The sequence below is a fragment of the Eptesicus fuscus genome, chromosome 6 (genome assembly GCF_027574615.1).
Source record: "Eptesicus fuscus isolate TK198812 chromosome 6, DD_ASM_mEF_20220401, whole genome shotgun sequence".
Taxonomy (NCBI): Eukaryota; Metazoa; Chordata; class Mammalia; order Chiroptera; family Vespertilionidae; genus Eptesicus; species Eptesicus fuscus.
This window is the reverse complement of record NC_072478.1, coordinates 33,309,350-33,332,758: the sequence shown is the minus strand read 5'-3', so window position 1 is coordinate 33,332,758 and position 23,409 is coordinate 33,309,350. Positions and strand designations below refer to the sequence as shown.

The 23,409-nt window shown below is 41.6% G+C and overlaps 1 protein-coding gene across 5 annotated transcripts in view; it reads right to left on the bottom strand.

Annotated features, from left to right (window-relative positions):
• Positions 1-23,409, bottom strand: part of MSRA (methionine sulfoxide reductase A) — a 431,326-nt gene that overhangs the window by 116,433 nt on the left and 291,484 nt on the right. For all 5 annotated transcript variants that reach the window (XM_054717623.1, XM_008150757.3, XM_054717619.1 and 2 more), the window contains one exon: positions 2,092-2,196. In XM_054717623.1, coding sequence (XP_054573598.1) covers positions 2,092-2,196 — 105 coding nt within the window. The remainder of the gene's footprint in view (positions 1-2,091; positions 2,197-23,409) is intronic.

Sequence of the window (23,409 nt, the reverse complement as noted above, 5' to 3'; positions counted from 1 at the left end):
TCTATCTCTCTGTCCCTCTCCCTTCCTCTCTGAAATCAATAATAAAAAAACCAAAACATAAAAAAAGATTAAATAAGGTCATTTGGGTGGGCCCTAATTAAATCTGAGTGATGCTATTATAGTAAGAGGAGATTAGAATACAGATGCACACAGAGAAGACAGTGTGAAGATAAATAGAAGACAGGCAGGGTAAAACCAACCCTGCCAACACCTTCATCTCTGACTTTCAGCCTTCAGAACTGTGAGAAAAGTTTCTGTTGGTTAAGCCACCCAGACTTAGGTACTCTGTTATTGCATCCATAACAAATTAGATAGTAAACAAATGATTTCAAAAAGGGCTAAGGCACAGTTGAGATAAATTTAATATGTGGGATGGAAGACCAAGAGGTTCTTTTAAGATTCTTTTCTAAAGTAGAATTCCCCCATGAGATTCAGGGGCCAGTACTAGTGACCTAATTGTCTGAGGTGTACTGGTAAAAGTATGATAAAATTGGTAAGAAGTTAAGAGAAATAAGGAGAGAAAAGTGGATAACAGACTTCACCCTTTTCAAAATTTCACCAGTGCTAAGCATAAGGTGATTCTTTCAGATAATGGCATTATGGTTGGCCTGGCCAAAGGGTGCATACCCAACCTCAGGGATCTATAGGAGACTGTTCCTACATGACTTCAGGCTTACTGGGCTCCTGGTATGTGTCTCCAATTGAGAATTTTGGGGTTCTCAGCATCCTTCCCTGACCCTTGGCTTTGAGAAGCAAATGGCTGAATGGCTGCTCATAGCAATCACCTTTAAGAGCTCATCAGGCACAGCTGCCACTGAGCCTGTCTCACTTGATATGAAGGGAGGCTGGTAGTCCACATTGGGGTGACACCTGAACCTTCTGATTATAGTATTCTTGCCCTACTAGTCCTCCACTGTCCCTGTCCCCTACATCATTGCTCTCCCACCAGGGACTCATCCCTCCATATCTAACCACACTTCACTAAAATGGAAAACTGGTTCTTGGCCTCCTTCCTAGGCCTTCACCCACTCTGGTGGGTTTGCTGGATCCTGGGCTTGCCTTACCCTATTCATTTATCAATTTGTTACTCTTGTCTTAGCTCTGAGCTTCACCCTTTGGCAAATCACACTGACATTGGGAGGTTCTCAGAACCAGGACCCACCAGCCTCTGCTGTTGAATCACATTAAGGTTCCAGCACAAAGCACAATGAGCATGTGGAAAAAGACAACCGTTCACCAGGAAACTGCCAACACAGCATACCCGTTACACAAAAACCTGACACTAAAGGGAAGCATTTTTTATAAATACACTGATTGCTAAATGAACAGGGTTTGTGAAAATCATATAGGACTTTTCAGCTCATAAGCCTCATAATATCAGATCATTCCATTGCCAAAGCAGTGATCATAAGGCTGTTAGATGAGATCTGGAAATGGCTCCATTATTGAATATTATAATAATATTTGCCAACATGGGATTTTTGCTTGTGTGTACATTCAAATAAAATTTCTGGCCACCATTGTTTATAACACAAATATATTAATATCTCCATATAACAAATTTCACAGAAAACAAATGAAATATTTAAATAATGAAAGCATTGTGGAGCTACTGAATACTGCATTTTACCTTTATGTTCTTTTTCTTTTTTTATCACCCACAGACATTAAAAAACACATAGCCAATAATGTCAAAAGATGAGAAAGGCTACATTCAGGAAAATAAAGGAACCATAAATCAGAAAACTTTGGAGCTGCTAAAAGACACTTTAATTTTGTAGACAAAAGACTGCATTAAGGAGGAATAATGCAATAATAAAGGTGAACGAACCTCTATTGTCTGGCATCTTTCTCTGTGGGAATTTTCCCACCCCTGACAGCTGTAAAGGGGGGAGGGGCACCGACTGTGGCTGCGCCTTTATTCTCTCACCCTTTTTCTCCCCAGCCCCTCCTCTTCTCCGTCAATAAATGTCTGCAATCATATTCTTGAGCTCCTGTGTGATTTCAAGGTTCATCTCTTCCATGCAGCTCAAACACTAATTATCCCAGCTGTAATTAGTAAGATAATTAAATACTGGCTCACTCATCTACCTTGGGTCGGGTCATGATTCTCCCAGAAGACCTTGAGCAGCTCCTCAAAGCTGATGCGCTCTGGCTGGTACACCACCCGGACTACTTCGGCATGCCCAGTTTTTCCTTGAAAGAAACAGAATGTACAACCAAAATTCACTGACAGCATCAATTTATTACAAGTTATTTATTAAAAAACAACAACCCACTAGACCAAGGCTAACATCCTTCCCTTTGAAGGAAGCGTGGGAGCATAATTGTGCTTTAGCTGAGGTTTTGTTCTAAGTCTCTGTCACTGGTTATTTTCCCCTAAAAGCATACAGTTGTCATTTATCAACCTTCCTGACGATGCTGAATTCTCCACTGTGCTCTATCTTTTTTTAAATTTCACAAGAAAACAAGCTCGAGTTTTCATTTTTCCAATTTCACCCTTATGAAACCTTATGGATCCCCTCTGACATAGTGCTTGAGATTTGAAACCCTGCAAAGGGGAATGAGTTGATTTATTTTTATCATCATGCCTTGCTGTATGCAGTAAGCTCAGCTGCAATTCAGAGAGAGATGGTGCCAAATAGAGAAACTTGTAAAATGCAGACCTATAACTTGTTCATGTTAGATAAATTCATTAACAAAGGAACAATTTGCTGAGCTGTTAACACTGAGGCAAGGTCAGGTTCAGATACCCAGTGGGGCAGGAAGTGCTTTCTCAGCCCACTTTGTCTATGTGGTAAACAACTACTGTAGCAAATGTCTGTCTCCAGCACCTGCGCCCATTCTCAAAGGTGGTCTCCAAGATTCTGTGGATCCGTGAAAAGGATATTTGCAGTATCACTTACATCTACAGAATTCATACCCTTCCTTATTTTACAGTGTTAGGACATCCTATATAATAAAAGCCTAATATGCTAAGTGTCCAGTCGTCTGATTGGCCGTTCAACCAATAAAAGTATAATATGCTAATGATATGCTAAGGCCGCTCAACCACTCACTATGTCATGCATTGACCACCAGGGGGCAGATGCTCTGATCGGTAGGTTAGCTTGCTGCTGGGGTCCAGCCAATTGGGACTGAGTGAGACGGGCTGAACACACCCTGGAGCCTCCCATGGTCCCTTCCTGGCCCTGATCATGCACCGGTGGGGTCCCTTGGTGTGGTGTCCCTAGGCCTGGCCTGTGCCCTCTCCCAATCCAGGACCCTCAGGGGATGTCAGAGAGCTGGTTTTGGCCCGATCCCGCAGGCCAGGCCAAGGGCCCCCACTGGTGCACGAATTCGTGCACTAGGCCTCTAGTAGTAAATAATAGAAATGTCCATATAAACATCATCTCCATATTTAACTTTGTTGTCCATCTCTCTTCAATCCTTTCATGTGTAATAAGACATTTAGCCTCACCTAAAGAGCTATCTGACCTTTGCATAGGCCTCTAGGTTATGGTAATCTATTTCTCTGGTAGAAGTGTTATTCTTTAGGGTGGAGGTCCCACACCAACAGTCTTAAGATAGAGACTGCGAATCTTAAGATTGAGCTGCTCCTCAAATCTTAGGATAAGGTTGCCTATACCCAACAATGTTAAGGTGAGGGCTAAAGACCAACCATATGACTGAGGGTGGGGATGACACAGACGGAGTTCCATGCTACGGACAATCAATCAATCTATCTATCATGCCTATGTAATGAAGCCCCAATAAAAACTCTGGACACCAAAGCTTTCACCAGTTTCCTGGTTGGCCATACTCTCTGCATATGGTCATACATGGATGCCAGAAAGTAACACATGGGCGAGTAACACCCTGACTGCATGTGACAGGACACAGAGGCTTTGCACTGGAACCTTCAGGTTTCTGCTCTATGCATCTCTTACTTTGGTTGATTTGCCCGAAATAATCTGTAACTGAGAATAACATCTCTCAGTGAGTCCTAACTCATTATCAAACCTCACTGGTTCCAGGAATCCCTTGAACTTACACCTCAATTTGTAACCCTGTTTTCATATTTGTTGGTAGTCCCACCTTCATTCTCACAACCATCTTATGGTGTAAGCAGTGAAGGTAAAGCTCCCCATTCTACAAATACAAACACTGAGAGACGTATAAGTTAGATTTGTACTAAGTCAAATATCTAGCGAATTTCTGGACCATAACCTGAAAAAATACCTTCTGACTTTTTCCAGGATTCTGTCTAACACATCAAAGAGAGCAAAGTGAACATGAATCCAGAAAAGGAAAAAAATCTATTCATTATATTTATCTTCTTTCATATTTAAATTTGTTTGATTATAGAGACAATAGTTAGCAAACAGTATGAAGCTTAGAAAATGTGGAGAAGTATAAAAAAGAAAATGAAAATCATCTATACTCCTCACTTATAAGTACTATCAATATTTTTTACTCATCTCTTTCTGGATATGTACCAGATATGCGTGCGCGCGCGCACACACACACACACACACACACACACACACACTGCCACATACAACTTGTTTTAGTATAATCACTGCATCAGGCTTTATTCACTTACCGGCATGTTGTGAGTATTTCCCCATATCACTGAAGTTTTTTAAAAATACCATTTATAGTGACTATATAACACTCCAAAGAGGGTTGTGCTATTATTACTTATTCAATCATTCCCTGTCATTGGGCATTTAGACTGGATCCTGTTTTTATCTATGAATATACATATCTTTTCACATTTTTGAGGCTGTCTCAAGCCATATATTTGTGGAATTTCTAAATCGATGTATATAAACGTTTTTAAGTTTCTTGATATCTAATGTCAAGCTGCCACTGGCAGCATATATGAGGGCCAGTCTCAGTCACTATTACAATGCTTTTTATCATTATCAATTTATAGCTAGAATGTAGTATTCTATCATTTTATTTTTAATAAATTTAATTATTAGTTAGTTAAAAGTCATGTTTATTAATTATTTTAATTTTTTCTAATTTTTGTAATGCCTTTTTTATATTGCATTATTAATATTTTATTAATTGGTGAGTCTACATAATTTTAATTCAAATACTATAGTCATGTCAGTTAAGCATTTAGACAGATTTTATGCTAACAGATATGAAAAGAAAAATGAGGAAATTATAGGAAGACGATACATTAAGTATAATAATCATGTTATTGTAAAACCACTTTTGATCTACTTTAAAATATTACTATTTTATATTTTGAAATGTTTAAAGAAATGATTTAACTTCATAAGAAGTAAAGCCCTAAGAATATTAAAAATGGCAACAATATGTTGCCAACATGACAAATATATTTATAAGAAAGGCATAGAAACCACACTAGAAATAGGCAAAAGATGTAATCACACATAGAAAGATATAAACGTAAATCAAGACTAAATCATGCTCACCACTTTTAGTGATAAAAGGAAATAAATGCATATTGCAATATTAAGATACCATCTCTTACTTATTACATTTTGTAAAACTGCTTAAAAGTGCCCTTAGTACTAATGAGGAGCTCTAGAACTGGCACTCTCCCTTGGCTGGAGCTGTGACTACACCCTTGTGAAAACCCCTTGGCATATGCAGAAAAAGCCACACAGATTAAGATTAATTCACCCTAAGTGATCCAGGAAATAGATCTCAAAGCTATAACTCCAAACAATGGAAAAGAGACATGTACACACAGAAAATTCACTCCATCATCATTACAATGGTGGAGTATTATAAGTAACCCATAAGTCAAACAAACAAACAAAAAGAAGCAAATTATGGTAGAGCCACAGGATGAAATATCATGTAACCATTAGAATACAATGCCCCAACCCTAGTAAAAGCTGTTACTTCTTACTGAATGCTGATAAAATGGCAGGCCCTTTCCCTACTTGATATTCTTTCATGCTTACAACAAATTTTTCTATTGTGGAAAATACATCCTATATAATAAAAGCCTAATATGCAAATTGACCATCACTCCAACACACAAGATGGCCACCCCCATGTGGACACAAGATGGCCGCCACAAGATGGCCAGCAGGGGAGGACAGTTGTGGGGAACCAGGCCCGCAGGGGAGGGCAGTTGGGGGGGACCCAGGCCTGCAGGGAAGGGCAGTTGGGGGGCACCAGGCCTGCAGGGGAGGGCAGTTGGGGGGGACCCAGGCCTGCAGGGAAGGGCAGTTGGGGGGGACCAGGCTTGCAGGGGAGGGCAGTTAGGGGTGACCAGGCCTACAGGGGAGGGCAGTTAGGGGTGACCGGGCCAGCAGGGGAGGGCAGTTAGGGGCGACCAGGCCCGTAGGGGAGCAGTTAGGCATCAATCAGGCTGGCAAGGGAGTGGTTAGGGGGTGATCAGGCTGGCAGGCAGAAGTGGTTAGGGGCAATCAGGCAGGCAGGCAGGCAGGCAAGTGGTTGGGAGCCAGCAGTCCTGGATTTTGAGAGGGATCCCAGATTGGGGAGGGTACAGGCTGGGCAGAGGGACCCCCCCTCCCCCCACGTGCTCGAATTTTGTGTACTGGACCTCTAGTATAACATAAAATTTACCATTTAACCATATTTAAGTGTACTGCTAAGTGCAATCACTTGTTGTGCTTCCATCACCACCATCCATCTCCAGAACGTACTCCCTATTTCCTTCCTCCTCTCAGCCCCAGGCAATCATCATTCTACTTCTGTCTCTTTAATTCAACTACCCTTGGTAATTGATATAATTGGAATCATATAGTATTTTTGTGTGTGACTGGCTTATTTCACTTAGCATAATGTCCTCAAGATTCATCCATGTTGAAACATGTGTCAGAATTTCCTTTCTTGTTAAGGCTAAATAATATTCCATTGAATGTATACACCATAGTTAGTTTATCCATCCATCTCTCCAAGGACACTGGGTTGCTTCCACCTTTTGGCTATGGTGAATAATGCTGCTATAAATATGGCCATACATATATTGCTCACAACTTTACAGGAGAGATGTGCTCCCATTTTACATATAAGGAAACTAAGGCCTCTCCACAAGCTTTTTCACACAATGTCTCATAGCCAGTAAGTGACAGGATCCAGCAAAGATCCAACCAAGGATTTAATAGGAGGTGAGGCTGGGGCTCATTGTATGACTCTGAGCCAGGCTTCAGATACCTGAAGTCACCAAGTGACAGAAAACATAACACAGACAGTGGCCTAGGTGAGAAGTCACAGTTGTGGGGTAATTGACATCCAGGCTGGCAAGACTTTTCCAAGATTAGGTTCTTCTTTTGCGGCAGCAATAAGGGGTCAGGAAAGATTTCCACTCAACAGCAAACACTTTCAGACATAATCTGAACACTGACATTATTTTTGGAGAGGTTTTGAAAAAAACTTGGTTGTTTAAAAGAAACTATTACCATTAAAATTCAAGATCCACCTGAATTAACAAAGTGTGGAGAAGCCTTCTTCAAACTCACCTTTAAGTTTCTTTACTTTATTTCTCCAAAGTACAAGAGCTGGTGTAAAAATACACAGTGCAAATGATCAAAAGGATTAAGGGGCCAGAAACCACTTACAGAATGTCCACGCCTCCCAGAACTTACCAATGTGCCAGACTAATTTGATTCCAGAAACCAATCTGCAAATACTTTCTGGTGCTTCCAGAAATAAAAGGCTATATCTTAAAAATACTTCTAGCTGTTTCTTCACATAACTTTGTGCAAACAGCATAATAGATGTGATGTGCAAACATGCTTATTAACAACTCACAGCAGCATGATAAGTGCTTTCACATTGTTGTTCAAAAATATCTTGAAAAAACAAATGGAAAGGATGAACATTCTCCCTGGGCATTTCCCTGTGTGGCCTCACGGGGTAGATATGAGCAGTCATTCCTTACAAGACAAAACATCCCACAAGAGACATAAGGGAGTGTTCTGGGGTCAGAAAAATTGGGCAGTCTGGAGTCCTCGGGAGTTTTTCAGGAGCCAAATCATCTATATGCAGCCAGGTGTTTTTAAACAGCTCCCCAAGATAAATAAGCCAAGTTTTAAAAGCCCTATGTCATAGCTCTCCATCCCATGGGGGAAATGTTATCTTCAACTCTTCCAGGTTAGCATGATTAATGTTTGCTACATCGGGCAGGTGAGGAGAGAAGAGAGAGCAGGCAGGTGGCCTACTCAGTAGGACTGGGCACATGATCTGACATTAATAAATACACACAGATTGGAGGGATCTTTGTGCTGCATTTTTCGACCACTGACTTCCCTTCACCTGGATGAGTGGCCATGCTGACCCTAGCCCTGCTCACCTGCCTGCGGACCAGTCCCCGAAATGGAATCATACTTACACGCTCTGCTCTGTTTCTGTCCCTAACCACTGAATTCTATGCAAACCTCACCACATGTCTTACTATGGACACAGTTACTATCCAGATATCAGATACAATTGATGAAACTTTAACACTTTACTGTATGGGTCAACACTATGTTTTACTTATTTATTAATTAATTAATATTTACTGAGTGCCTACTAAATTCCAGGCATTGTGCTAAGTGCTGGGGATCCAATGGTAACGACTGTTAATATAGTGACAACAAAGAACACTTGCAGCCTGGGAACCAACCGCCTGCAGTCTGGGTCCAGGTAAGGAACTTCTCTCTAAAAGAAAAAGACCTGATCTATTCTATTTTTTAAATATATTTTTATTGATTTCAGAGAGAAAAAGAGAGTGAGAGAAACATCAGTAATGAAAGAGAATCATTAATCGGCTGCCTCCTGCATGTCCCACACTGGGATCAAGCCTGCAATTGGGCATGTGCCCTGATCAGGAATCGACCTCGACCTCCTGCTTCACAGGTTGATGACGCTCAACCACAGAGCCATGCCTGCTGGACCTGATCTATTTTATTGATCCTACAGGCAAGATGGTGGGTAGAAGTGAGCTATAGTTATTTTTTCATTAAATAATAACTATTCTTCAACTCCCCTCAACTTTCTCAGCCAACAAGGCCCATCCAAACTGTTAAACCAGATCAAAGAGCACACAAAAGAGCCAGGTGTGTGAAAGAAGAGGCAGAGTGGGGGATGACTAATACTGCCCCTTTCCCATACGAGATTGAAAACACTGCTTTCCTCTTGCTAATTAACTACAAAGAGGTAAGATGTCAGCTCAGTTTCATCTCCTGCTCCTGCAGGTAGAAAATGTGATTTCCAACAATGTACTCATTATAAAAAAAAAGTCCTAATACATCAAAATTGGATGCCCTGTGGAGTTCATTATAGGATTTGAGGAGTGTCTATACTGTCACTTTATCTTGGCTTTTTTTCTTTTGTCTCATCAGTCACTTAAAATGTCCAAAGAAAAATGTAAGCTTTAAAAAGCTTCCTATTGATTGAAAAATAGAACAAATACTGTTAGGGTGATTGTAATTTTTTTTTTGTCCACCATGGGAGACATGGTGGGGAATTTATAATCCTCTGGCGTGTATTTAACAAAGACACATCCTTCCGAGATTATTCTCTCCAAGGGGTGATAGCAACACAGTTGAGGACTTGATCAAGAAAATTGCTCAAGAAAACAATAAATGACAAACATTAATCCTTCATGCTACTAGAGCTTTCTTACTGCTACAAAGCTAACTAGTAGGTAACTAGTCTAGGAGTGAGCAGCTTACTAGTTTCTGTATCCAACCTGCTGATTTTAGAGGTAGGCCTGCACATGCTTTTGAGTTGATTTTTTTTTTTTTAGAATATGAAGTGTATGAAAAGTTCTATGTGGCTGGGCTGATCAATGCCTATTTCCTAGACCAGCACCAGCTCCCACGTGACCATGAGATGGGCAGGAATTATGAGATATTGTATTAGCAAAACTAACCTGCCAAGTCGAGAATCACGGTACCCTTGAAGCAGAGAGATCAAACACAGTTTTATTAAATGGCCTGATTTAAATTTAAAAGGGCATTGCACACTAAGAAACTAGGACTCCTTGATGCTGTTAAATTATACCACCAAGTAAAAAATGAGTCCTGCTTGTACCTTGTTATTAGTGGGCAACACAAGAGTGGTTCCCAACCCTGTGCCTTAGAGTAACGTGAAACTTTAAAACAATACTCCCATCTCCAACTTTACTCACACTGGGGTTCTGATACTGGAGACCTAGGGTCAGTCCTGGGCATATTCTCCTCACAAAGCCTTAAGGATGCTTTTGAGGCAAAGTTGGGAAAGGAAGCCATGAAATTAAGCATTTGATAAGTGCAACTATACCAAGGAAGAGAAACCAGACAATTTTTTTAAATCAAGTCTCAGAATTGTAAGGGACTCAAAAGATCAACTAGCCAAATGCCACATTGTTTCACACCATTGCAACACCCAGATGAACATCTCGAGTGGTGGGACACACACGACTTCACAAGTCATCCATGCCATTGTCGGATGACTAACCGCTGGAACGCTGCATCTTTACTGAGGCAAATCTACCTTCTTCTTGTCCAGGCTGTGCCTTTGGGGTCTACTCACTCCACAACAAGTCCCAAGAAGGCTAAAGGTATAGAGCTTCATGGGCCAAATAAAGGGCACTGACTTTGGATCAGAAGAGCTATATCTGAGGGCATAATCTTCCATACAAGCCACTTATCTTCTCTTAGTCACAGTTCCTCATCTGTAAAATGGGGATATGAACATCTGTCCTATCAATCTTACAGTATGGAGGAGAACACTAAATAATAGATACTGAAGGGAAAGCACTTGGGAACTTACTGGTCATCTATGTATCCGCACTAGTCTCTCTACATCACATAGTACTAGTGAAAGCCAGGTCATAATGGAACTTCACTATATGAAAAGCTGTCAACCATTTAAGGTCCATGTTAATATGAACAGAAATATGTGGAATGCTCTCCAAGCAAAATTGGGTTTCTTTGGGCAAGCTGCCAAAGACAGGTTTTCCTAAAAGTGTGTGTGTTCCAAATCAGAGTGAAAAGATAGCTAGAGAACTCCTGGAATCATGATAACAAAAGAGGTCTTTAAAACCAAGTCAGATGTATTTTCATATTCTTCAAAAACCATCCACAATGCTTAATGACATGGAGGAGAAAAGGCACCCCAATTAGAGCTCCTCTTTGCTAACACTGTGGCTGCTTATACAGAGGTGCCAGAAGAGCTACTTCAAGTCATCCAAGGATAATAACTGCCTATTCATCTGACACATAAACCACATTACAGTTGCTTTTTAAGTGTAAGTGGTGGCAGCATATTCTCCCAATTTGCATGGTACATTATTTATAAACTAGAGGCCCAGTGCATGAAATTCGTGCACTGGTAGGGTCCCTAGCGGCTGCCGGCTACTGGCTGGGTATTCCCTCCCTTCCCCCAGCTGCCTGCTGCTACCACTGGCCAGGGCCTCCCTCCCTTTCCCCAGAAACCTGTCAGCACCAGGGCCTCCCTCCCTTCCTCCAGCCAGCCTGTCCCCTGGTCGAACTTATGGAAGAACTCAGGTCGAGGGGACAATTTGCATACTACACTTTTATTATATAAGATACCCCAAACAGGAATGACTTGGCAGGATCAGCCAGAAAGCATAGCTCTGACTTATTTAGCTTCCTAAATTAATTAACAATAAGTATAACTTTATGCTTACTTTAAATATTTTTGAGAAGAATGGAACTATGAACCAAGCATTTAGATTTGTGCATAACTTAGCCTCAAGCCGACATACTGTTGGTGGTCTGGGAAAAGTCTTGGCTTTGTCTACCTATCCGGTACCAAAAGCACCACTTATTTGGTCCAAAAATATATATATCAATCCAACAGCCTTATCTTGAAAGCATGTCAACAAGATGAGCAAACAAAGCTTTATTTTAATTTTATAATTGACAGTGTAAATAACAATAGAAACTCTTAAAATATCAGCTGATTCTATAAATTTAGTCAAATATAGTCTAATTCTGGCATTCTCGGTGGGGTTGTAGCACTTCCAAGGGAGGGGGGGAATTGGTTCTTGGGGGGCAAAAGCATCTTACATGTTAAAATGATACGGCCCTCCAAAGGACCACCATACACAACCTAATATATAGGGTATCTGTGATATTAAATTTTAGTCGGGGCAGGGGACACAGTTAGGAAAGAAATGGCTAAAAAGACTCCTTAGGGTAACTATAATTTTTTAAAGGTTGAGAAACACTGGCCTAAATTAATTCAATTAATACAGCAATACAATCACATTGACGAAATAGCTTCCTTAACATCCTGCCTCATTTTCACTTCTGGATGGGGTTTGTAATAGAAGCCAACCACCAGCGGAGGGATTCGTTCAACAAGGACTCATTGGGAAGCTAGCATTGGCCCTGGGCATTCGTTTGGGTGCAGCTAATACAACAATTAATAATACAGTTCCTGGCCAAAAGGAGCTCATAGTCCAGGAGGGCAAAGAAACACGTGAGTGGAAACTCACAGGATATAGCCATTACTGCTAGGAGAGAGATGTGTTCAGAGTTCTGTGGAAGCACACAGGGGTAGCACATAGGGAGGACTCAGAGGAGAGGATGACCCCAGCACTCTTAATACTATTTTCCACCATAGCCTCCCTTGGCCTCTAGACCTCTCTCATGACAATTTCATACTTGTCAGACATTCAGGCAGTCCAAAACAAAAATGGGGAGCATTTACCTAGACTACATGCCTTTGCCTGTAGCTATTTTAACCTATGAAGGGAAATTAGGCTCTAAGCAAAATTTAATCAGTCCAGGACACTAAGACCAAGCACATCCCATTAGCAGGGTGCATGTCCCAAAGGGGCTCCTATGCTGTCACCAGTGTCCAAATTTGAGACTTAATGTAACTTGTTCCATATTAACCCAAACCCTGCACTGGATTTTTTTATGCCTTAAGTGGAATAGTACTCTGTAAGTCTGGGATGATGACAATATTTTAGATTTGTGTAATGCTTTTATAGATCACAAAGTACTTTTATATGCAATAATTATCTATGAAGTCTTCATAGTACCTCCATCTGTTATTACATCCATTTTACAGATGAGAAAACCAAGACTCAATGAGGTCAAATTATTTGCCTAGTTAAGATCACGCAGTAGGTGGCAGACCACAGTCATTTGGGTCATGGCTCCAACCTAGTCATTGACCCAGTAACATCTTGCTCTCTCCTCATAAGCCTTGGAGCTAAGGGTAACCACTAAATGACTGCTGCCTATGGATGTCTATAAATCCAAATTCAGCTGTATTCTGATTTATATTGGGCTTGATTAGCAGATATTTGGTGACAACCAGTAGTTAATTTAGGAGCCCAAAGACATGCCCAGAGGAATAAAACCAAATGGGCCATGAGCACTGACAGTGCTGTCAGGATATTGATTTGGATAAATTACTTAACTTTTGTGCGTCTCAGTTTCCTCATCTGCAAATAAGGTGCATATAAAAATGCCCCAAAATACACACACACTGTAGTAGTACACACACACACACATACACACACACACACACAGGTTTTGTTAACTATAAAGTGCTCCAATTCTTAGATTCCTCTTCTCATTCTCTCTGTCCCATCTTGGCCAGGCGATAATTCAATAAACGTGAGACTGAGTCATGACTACATGAATGGCACTAAACCGATGATAGGAGACATCTAAAGACACGTGATACAGAGCCTGCTCTTGAAGAACTCAACTAGCAGCACAAGCCAGAAAGTATTAGGAGCCATTGCAGAGGTGTGGGTAAAAGGAGGAAAGAGAACGGGGGAGGTCTCACAGAGGAAGTGCATCTGAAGTGGTGGCTGAAAAATGAGTGCAACTTAGACATCCAGAGCTGAGGATGCGGGTGTTTCAGATGATGAAAATGACAAGCACCATGGTGCAGAGAAGGGAAACCACAGAGTGGATATGATGGCCCAGATGAACTGATCCGCAGCGTTCCTTCTGGCAAACATGGTGCTGATGCCCACAGCACCACAACCCCCAAGGTGCTATCTGGTACACCTGCATCTTCTGCTCCTACCCATCAAGGGCTCGGTTACCAAGTTGGCTGTGTTTGTTCCCAAGCCTGTTTAGACCAATTGCACTTTACAATGTAATTACAAAATTGAATTAAATAGCACACAGTGAAGAAAATAGTTTTATTTCTATTAAGAATGAAGTCGAATGCTTTAGAAAAACTCAATTAAAAGAAAGTTGTTTAAAAATACTATCAAAATAGAGGTGTGGCAAGACCACTACATAAGATTGGGAAGAGTGATTGTCAGGGTCTGGGAGAGGGAGGAATGGGGGGTTGTTGTTTAATGGATATAGAGTTTCGGTTTTGCAAAATGAAAAGAGTTCTGGAGAAGGATGGGGGTGATGGTTGCCCAACAATGGGAATGAACCTAATACTACTAACGTGTACACTTAAAAGATGTTAACTTGGTAAATTTTATGTTAGATGTACTTTACTACAAATAAAAAGGAAAAGGAAAAATAATATTAGGAAGAAATAAGAATCTAGATAAATTTAATGCTCAGGTTGCTTCACACATGTTTAAATTCTCCCTTGATTTTAAAGAAGCAAAAACTGGAAATCATTGACAGTAATAAAGAAAAACACTTAGTACTTACTCTGTACGAGCCACAGCTCTAAGCACTTTATATATATTAGTTTATTTAATCTTCCTGAAGAACCGATAAGAAAGGTACTATTATACCCATTTTAAAGATGAGCACAATTAGGCACAGAGAGGTTAAATGGCATGACCAATGTCACAACACCAATAATGAGCAGAATCAGAATCCAGATGGAAGTCTACTCCACGCTGTGCACTCAACCCGCACTCTGCCAAGGAAGGAACAGAGGAGGCACTCTAGGGGGAGGACCCACCATCAGAAAGACATTGACCCCAAATCCAAAGGTTGGCACAAGAAAGTACATTTATTTATGTTTAAAAAACAGCAAGGTTTCTGCAAACCTCTCCTTTTTAATGATTCACCGTCCTTTATTTTTTTTCATCCTTCCTTTGATCAGTATCCCTAATGAACTCATTATCATGCAAAAGAAGAAGTGGATAAGAGTTTTCTACTCCATTCACTCTATCTAGAGCCAAGGATACCCCGGCGGCCAGCAGTCAGCCCTCACTGGGAATCCACAAGAAGGAGTGGTTCAGGTGCTGAGCTCACAAGGACACAGTAGTCCTTCCACAAACACGGAGGCGGCTCTGAAGTCAGCTGATAATGATAAGCAGGTTTTATAAGACAAAATGTAGGCTGCTGCATTGTGTCACTGGAACCTAAGAGAATGTCCGGATGCATCTCACATGGTTCACTGGAATAGAAACTCCTGTAAGAAACCTTTCCAAGCAAAGAGAAACCTCTTGTGTGAGCATGTGTGTGTGTGCACGGGTACACACATACACACACATACACACACACACACTAATGCAATGTAGTATACAAGGTATGTACCTATGTACATATAATGTCTGCATCTATAATTTGAATTGGCTGGGCTTTTCAGGGAAGTCTTCTGGGTTAGGTTTAAGAAAGCTCCTAGAACTAAGAATTGGATTTTCCCTCCCTTTGTCTTCAGAAACAATCTGCAAGCTCAATGCATTAAGGGTCAGCTCTGACTATTTTTTTATTTTTTTCTTTTGTCAAGGGTGTGAGTGAGAGAGGCTGGTTAAATTAAATCCAAGTCTTTTCCTCCACAAACTACACAGAGAAGTTGGAAGCAATCTGCTTTTCTACAGTTTTTGGTGGAGAGCCCTGAACTCCAGGACCAAGAATACAGATTTGGTGGCAAGAAAGCGAATTGACAAGAGCTGTATTATGTCAAGATTAATTTAGCAGCCCTGTGTGGGCTGTTCAGGTGGGGAGGGTGTCGGGAGGCAAAGACAGTGATTAAAATGGCATCCCCACTCTTCTGTGTTTACCCTCATCTGCACACCCGTCACTCACTGATCAGAGAACAGACTGGAATGTACTGTGGACCCTGCATCACCTGGGCCTGCAGAGACCACTGGGCTGGACACCAATGGGGCAAAGAATGAACATCTAACCCCCAAATGGTGATAGTGCTGGCAAATATGAGCTTCTCCAGGTCTGTTAATATCAAAAACATCTGGAAAAATGGATTTTATAGTTTTCACTTGGTAGAGATATCCATTATGTAGGTCAGTATAAATTATATTCCTGACCATCAAAATAACTAATGAAAATAAGTGCAAATGACTTTCAAAATGTAAATCTGAAGCTGCAGAAACATCAGTAACTATTTCTGTGCTATGTTCTCTATCTTGGCCCTTCTGCAAATTAGGAATAATTGTACTCGCCAGACACTTACTTCAGAGGTTGGTGAGAGGATAATGTGTGTAAAGCTTGTTGGTTTTTGTGGATGAAAGGTTTTTGATTAGTACAAATTATGAATTATTACTATTCATTAGAAATAACAAATGCATTATTTCAGCTCCTAATGCATCTCTGACATCTGCATGCCATTGTGCACAGGAGGATGATCTTGGAGAACACACCCTGTTCCCAGCACTGCTATTGATAAAACTGCACCCCTCTACCTTAAAAAGAATACTTCAGAGCAGCCTGTAAAACCTGAAAAAATAAGTCCCATAGTTCTTTGTCCCTTTATCTAAAAAGCAGGAAAAAATATATAATTAGAAACATGGATAAGAAGCCTTCACCATTGTGCTTGGTTATAAGCTTCAGATGTTTGGATCCCAGCTCGATAATGGCCATCGTCTTGATCAGCGCCCCTTCACAAAGCAGGCTCCTACTTCACACACAGGGTGGGGTCAAGGTCTCAGGCACAGAGAATAAAGTGGAATTCTCCACAGAGAAGCCACTCCATAGAACCTGACTATTGTGTAGATGTGATACCATTTTCCCCTGGGGCACATGCCAGCAATCATATCTTAAAGAACATTTCTTATCTATACTAGTAGCCTTTTCTAAAGTATGTTATAAATGGTCTGCTTGCTCCTGCATTCACTGCCCTTATTGTTTCAGGATTGTTTCAGGATCCTGCTTTCTCAAAATCATCAGTCTAAGCCTGTGTGCTAGTCAGCAAGTACTGACATTCTCAAGGTTGTGTCATCTCAGTCTGTGTACAATTATCTATGAGGGTGGAAATAGGAAAATCATGTTCATGTAAATGTTCTCCATTAATTTTCATTATGTTGATCCTTTTTAATAAATAAGTTAAACTTTGTTATGCAACATTTCCAATGACAGAGAGGGAGAGAAGGAGGAGGAGGTGAAGGAGGAGACAGAGAGGATAAGTAGAGAGGGAGGAGAGAAAATAAGAATTGGCAATACAATTTAAACTAAGTAGTTTAGAGCTATTATAATTTACTAGAGGCCTGGTGCACGAAATTTGTGCACAGGAGGAGGGGCATGGGGGGTGTCCCTCAGGCCAGCCTGCACCCTCTCCAATCTGGGACCCCTTGAGGGACGTCCGACTGCCCGTTTAGGCCTGATCCTAGTGGTATCAGGCCTAAACGGGCAGTCGGACATCCCTCTCACAATACAGGACTGCTGGTTCCCAACTGCTCGCCTGCCTGCCTTCCTGGTTGCCCCTAACCGCTTCTGCCTGCCAGCCTGATCACCCCCTAACCACTCCCCTGCCAGCCTGATTGATGCCTAACTGCTCCCATGCCAGCGTGTTTGCCCCTAACTGCCCTCCCCTTTAGGCCTGGTCACCCCTAACTGCTCTTCCCTGCAGGCCTGGGTCCCCCCCAACTGCCCTTCCCTGCAGGCCCGGTCACCCCCAACTTCCCTCCTCTGCTGGCCTGGTCACCCCTAACTGTCCTCCCCTGCATGCTTGATTGCCCCCAACTGCCCGCCCTTGCAGGCCTGGTCCCTCCCAACTGCCCTCCCCTGCTGGCCATCTTCTGCCGGCCATCTTGTGTCCACATGGGGGCAGGATCTTTGACCACATGGGGGCAGCCATCTTGTGTGTTGGAGTGATGGTCAATCTGCATATTACTCGTTTATTAGATAGGATAGAGGCCTGGTGCATGGGTGGGGGCCAGCTGGTTTGCCCTGAAGGGTATCCCGGATCAGGGTGGGGGTTCCCTTGGGGTGTGGGGTGGCCTGGGTGAAGCGCCTGTGGTGGTTTGCAGGCCAGCCATGCCCCCTGGTGACCCAAGCAGAGGCCCTAGTATCTGGGATTTATGTATCTTCTACACTTGAAACTTTGTTGCCTGGAGCGGAGCCAAGCCTCCTGCTCACTCTGTGGCCAGCAGCCATTTCTTTTGGGGTTTGTGTATCTTCTATAATTGAAACTTTGTAGCCTAGAGCGGAGGCCTAGGCCAGCCAGGGCTGCAGAAGCTTTGCTTCCTCCATTGCTGGGGGCAACCCTTGCCTCCTGCTCTTTCCAGCTCAGTGGCTGCCGCCATTTCTGTTTGGATTTATTTACCTTCTATAATTGAAACTTTGTAGCCTTGAGGGGAGGCTTAGGCCAGTAACGGCAGGTGGAAAGCTTGGCTTCCTTTGTTACCGGGGAAACCCAAGCCTCCCTCCTGCTCTCTGTGGCTGTAGCCATCTTGGTTGGGTTTATTTGCATATTTGCTCCTGATTGGCTAGTGGGCGTAGCTTGTGGGCGTGGCTTGTGGGTATAGAGGAGTTAGGATCAATTTGCATATTACTCTTTTATTAGGTAGGACTAGAGGCCCGGTGCACAAAATTTGTGCACGGGGGGGGGGGGGGAGAGACGGGGGTGTCCCTCAGCCCAGCCTGCACCCTCTCCAATCTGGGACCCCTTGAGGGATGTTCGACTGCCCGTTTAGGCCTGATCCTGTAGGGATCCTAAACGGGCAGTGGGACATCCCACTCACAATTCAGGACTGCTGGCTCCCAACCGCTCTCCTGCCTGCCTGCCTGATTGCACCTAACCACTTCTGCCTGCCAGCCTGATCACCCCCTAACCACTCCCCTGCCAGCTTGATCGGTGCCTAACTGCTCCCCTGCCGGCCCAATTGCCCCTAACTGCCCTCCACTGCCTGCCTGATCCCCCCCAACTGCCCTCCCCTGCAGGCCTGGTCCTCCCCCCACCAACTGCCATCTCCTGCAGGCCTGTTCCCCACCAACTAACTTCCCCTGCAGGCCTGGTCCCCCCCAATCTGCCCTCCCCTGCAAGCCTGCCTCCCCCAACTGCTCTCCTTCAGGCCTGGTCACCCCCAACTGCCTTCCCCTGCAGGCCTTCCCCCCCTCAACTGGCCTCCCCTGCAGGCCTGGTCCCCCTCTACTGCCCTCCCCTGCTGACCCAGTCACCCCTAACTGCCCTTTCCTGCTGGACTGGTCACCCCTAACTGCCCTCCCCTGCAGGCCTGGTCCCCCTCACAACTGCCCTCCCCTGCTGACCATCTTGTGGTGGCCATCTTGTGTTCACATGGGGGCAGCCATCTTTGACCACATGGGGGCAGCCATCTTGTGTTGGAGTGACAGTCAATTTGCATATTACTCTTTTATTAAATAGGATTGGCTATTTCAGTAGAAAATGCTTTCTTCTTTGGTAACAACTTTATTGAGGTAAAATTCACACATTATACAATTAACCCATTTAAAGTATACAATTAAATAGCTTTTAGTACTTTCACAGAGTTGGAGAACCATTACCATAATCAATTTTGAAACATTTTCATTACTTCAGAAACAATCCATACCCTTTAGCTCTTGTCATCCAAACCCTCCCACCCCTCCAGTCCTGGGCAACCACTAACCCATCTAATTTCTGTCTCTAGAGAGTTCCATACTTTGGAATGTTCAAATACATAGAATCATACACTATTTGGTCTTTTGTGACTGGTTTCTTTCACTTAGGCTAATGTTTCCAAGGTCACCGTATTATTGCATGTATCACTATTTCATTCCTTTTTGTTGTCAAATAATAATCCATTGTATGTATACATCACATTTTCTTATCCATACACCAGTTGATGGACATTTGAGTTGTTTTCACCTTTTGGCTATTATGAGCAGCCAAATAATGCTACTGTGAACATTCAATTACATAAGCCTGTGTGTGGACACAGGTTGTCATTTCTGTTAGAACATATATCTAGGAGTAGGATTGCTGGGTAATATAGTAACTCTATGTTTAACATTTTAAGTCTATTATATATCAGTATCAAAATACTTTAAATATTAAATAATTCAAAAAGTAGAAATCACAATAAAAATTTTAAAATACTTAAAACTGAATTATAGTGGAAACTCTACAATTAAAATTATTGGGAGGCAGCAAAAGTGATTCTTTGGTATAAATTTATAACTTTAATTCAACTCTATTATGAGGAAGGAGCAAAAAGTAAAAATATCAATAAATGAAGGAACAAGTTGTAAAGAGAACTATAGAATAACACAAAGATATTTGGAGGAAGGAATGAAAAGAGGGAAGCATAAACTAATGAAACATAAAACAAATATTCAATAGAAAATGATCGTGAAGCCAAAAATTTATCAAAAAAAGAGAAAGTACAAATAAATAAAATTACAAATAAAATGGGACCATAAATTCAAATGCAACAAAGATTAAAAAGATGAGATAAAAACTGCCTGCAAATACAATCCTTAGAAAAAATATAACTTTCCAAAAATGGCCCACAAAGAAAGAAAAAGGCTAAATTATCTTCAATAACTAATTTTTAAAAACTAGATTGTTAGTTTAAAAAAAAAAATCTTCCCCAAAGGAAAACAATGAGGCCTAGAGGCCTTTACTAGTACAGGTAAATTCTATAGAAATGGATTATCCAAATCTTACATAAACTCAAAATAACAGAAAAAGGGGGTAGGCAAGATACAAAATTCAGAGACCATAAAGAAAAATATCAAGAAATTCAATCACATTACAATGAAGAACTTCTCATCAAAAGATAATGTAAAGAATTTTTTTAAAGGAAAGCAACTAAAGATAAGAAAAATATTTGTTATATGTAGAACTGTCAAAGTATTAGCATTCGGCAATCATAAAAACTCCTTAAAGGAGTTTCCAGAAAGAAAAAAGACAAAATTCTCAACAGGATTAAAAAAAAAAAAATTATACCTTGCCCAGCTGGCATTGCTCAGTGGTTGAGAGTAGAATCAAACCTTGAACCAGGAGGTCATGGTTTGATTCCAGGTCTGGCACATGCCTGGATTTCAGGCTCAATCCCCAGTAGGGGGCATGCAGGAGGCACAATCAATGATTCTCTCATAACTGATGTTTCTATCTCTCTCTCCATTTCCTTTCCTCTCTGAAATTAATAAAAATATATTTAAAAAAAATTTATACCCTGAAATAGGTCTATAATACCTTGGAAATCAAAACCTACAGATACTCTTCAACTCAAAATTCCAATAAGGACCGGTGTTACTCAGTTGGTTGGGTGTCATTCCATGCATTGAAAGGTCACTGGTTGGACTCCGGGTCAGGGTACATTCCCAAGTTGCAGGCTACATCCCCAGTGGGACCCCATTCAGGAAGCAGCTGATCCATGTTTCTCTCTCTTTCCCTCTCCCTTCCTATCTCTCTAAAATCAATGAAAACAGCCCTAACCAGTTTGTCTCAGTGGTTAGAGCATTGGCCTGCGGACTGAAGGGTCCCAGGTTCGATTCCAGTCAAGGGCATGTACCTTGGTTGCAGGCACATCCCCAGTAGGGGGTGTGCAGGAGGCAGCTGATCAATGTTTCTCTCTCATCGATGTTTCTAACTCTCTATCTCTCTCCCTTTCTCTCTGTAAAAAATCAATAAAATATATTTTTTAAATAAATAAAATCAATAAAAACATATGTTTTAAAAACTTCCAGGAGGAGTTTAGAGATATTCTTACACTCAGGTACCAGGAGATGTGCAAGGATGTACAAAGCAACACTGTTTAAAATTGTGAAGAAATGAAAACAACCCAATGTCCAGCTATAGGGAAGTGAAAAATAAATTGCAGCATGGCTATCCAATTACATACTCTCAGCAGAAAACAGTGATGAACAACGGCTATGTGGCTTAATATGGATCAATCTCAGGAACAATATGCTGACTGAGAAAAATAATTCCTGCACAAATCTGTAGAGTACAATACCACTTATAAAATGGTCCAAACAGGCAAAAGTAAATAACAGGTTGCTTTGGGATACACGAGCATGTGGTAAAACTATGAGGAAAAGCAAAGGAATAATAAACACCATGTTCAGATAGTGAACAAAGCTGAGGATGCAAAGGAGAAAGGGGCAAGCTAAGAACTTCGACATTATTGGTCAAGTCCTAGTTCTTAAACGGATGGGTTCCTTTTATTAGATTTTACATATTAATTCACTTTATATAACCTCTTTCATGGGTCAAATATTTTTTTTATTTAAAAAGAAACACTTGTAATGCCCTTAGAATAGCAGCCTTATATCTGTTCTTATTAAAAGAAACTATGGATATTAACCTTTACTTTTCATTTTAAGAGCAAGTTATTAGAACCACTCACCTAAGCATTTGACTTTAATTATACATATGAGTGCATGAGTTAATTGTAAGTCTACTAATTTTTTTAAAAGTTGTACTGTGTCAATCTAGAACTGGGAGTAATCATTTTCATTATAGAGGGCATGATGCAAGCCTCTTTTTCCTTAATATATTAAAAACTACTCTTCAAAAGCCTTATAAATAATAAAACCCAAAAGATGGCTTGGAGGTTGTTCAATGACTCTTAGAGGGTGTCTGCTAGGAAGTTAAATATGGTTGCTTTTGCAGTAAACCTTAAAATAAACTAGGCAGTTTCCTACCACAAGCCATGCCTTCCTGGATTAATTAGAAACTCAGACCTTGAGGTGCGAGCTGTATTGTTCATGGCTGGCGAGGTCCAAAGACCTCCCAATAATGGCCTTCTGAGAACATTATTATAACCTCTCTTCCTAACGGGGGCCTGCCTCAGGTCAGGAAGCTTGGGGTGGGAGAGGAAGGTGTGGTTGGCTTCTTCATGCTCCACTTTATCCTTCTTCTCTGTCATTCAGACCCTTCCATGATTGGGCCCTGAGAGAGGAGACAGGAAAGAGAGAGCTCAGCCCTGTATAGTAGGTGACATTTGTAATCTGGTATGGGCTGAATTGTGTCCCCTAAAGGTCCATGTGCTGAAGTTCTAACCCCCAGTACCTCAAAATGTGCCTATATTTAAAATGTGGTCTTTAAAGAGGTAATTAAGCCCAGGTGGTGTGGCTCAGTGGTTGAGCGTCAACCCAGGAACCAAGAGATCATGGTTCAATTCCCGGTCAGGGTACATGCCTGGGGTGGGGGCTCCATCCCCAGTGGGGAGTGCACAGGAGGCAGCCAATCAATGATTCTCTCTGAAACATCATTGATGTTTCTATCTCTCCCTTCCTCTCTGAAATCAATAAAAATATTTTTTAAATAATTAAAGAGGTAATTAAGTGAAAATGAGGTAAATTGGGTGGTCCCTAGTTCAATATGACTGGTGTCCTT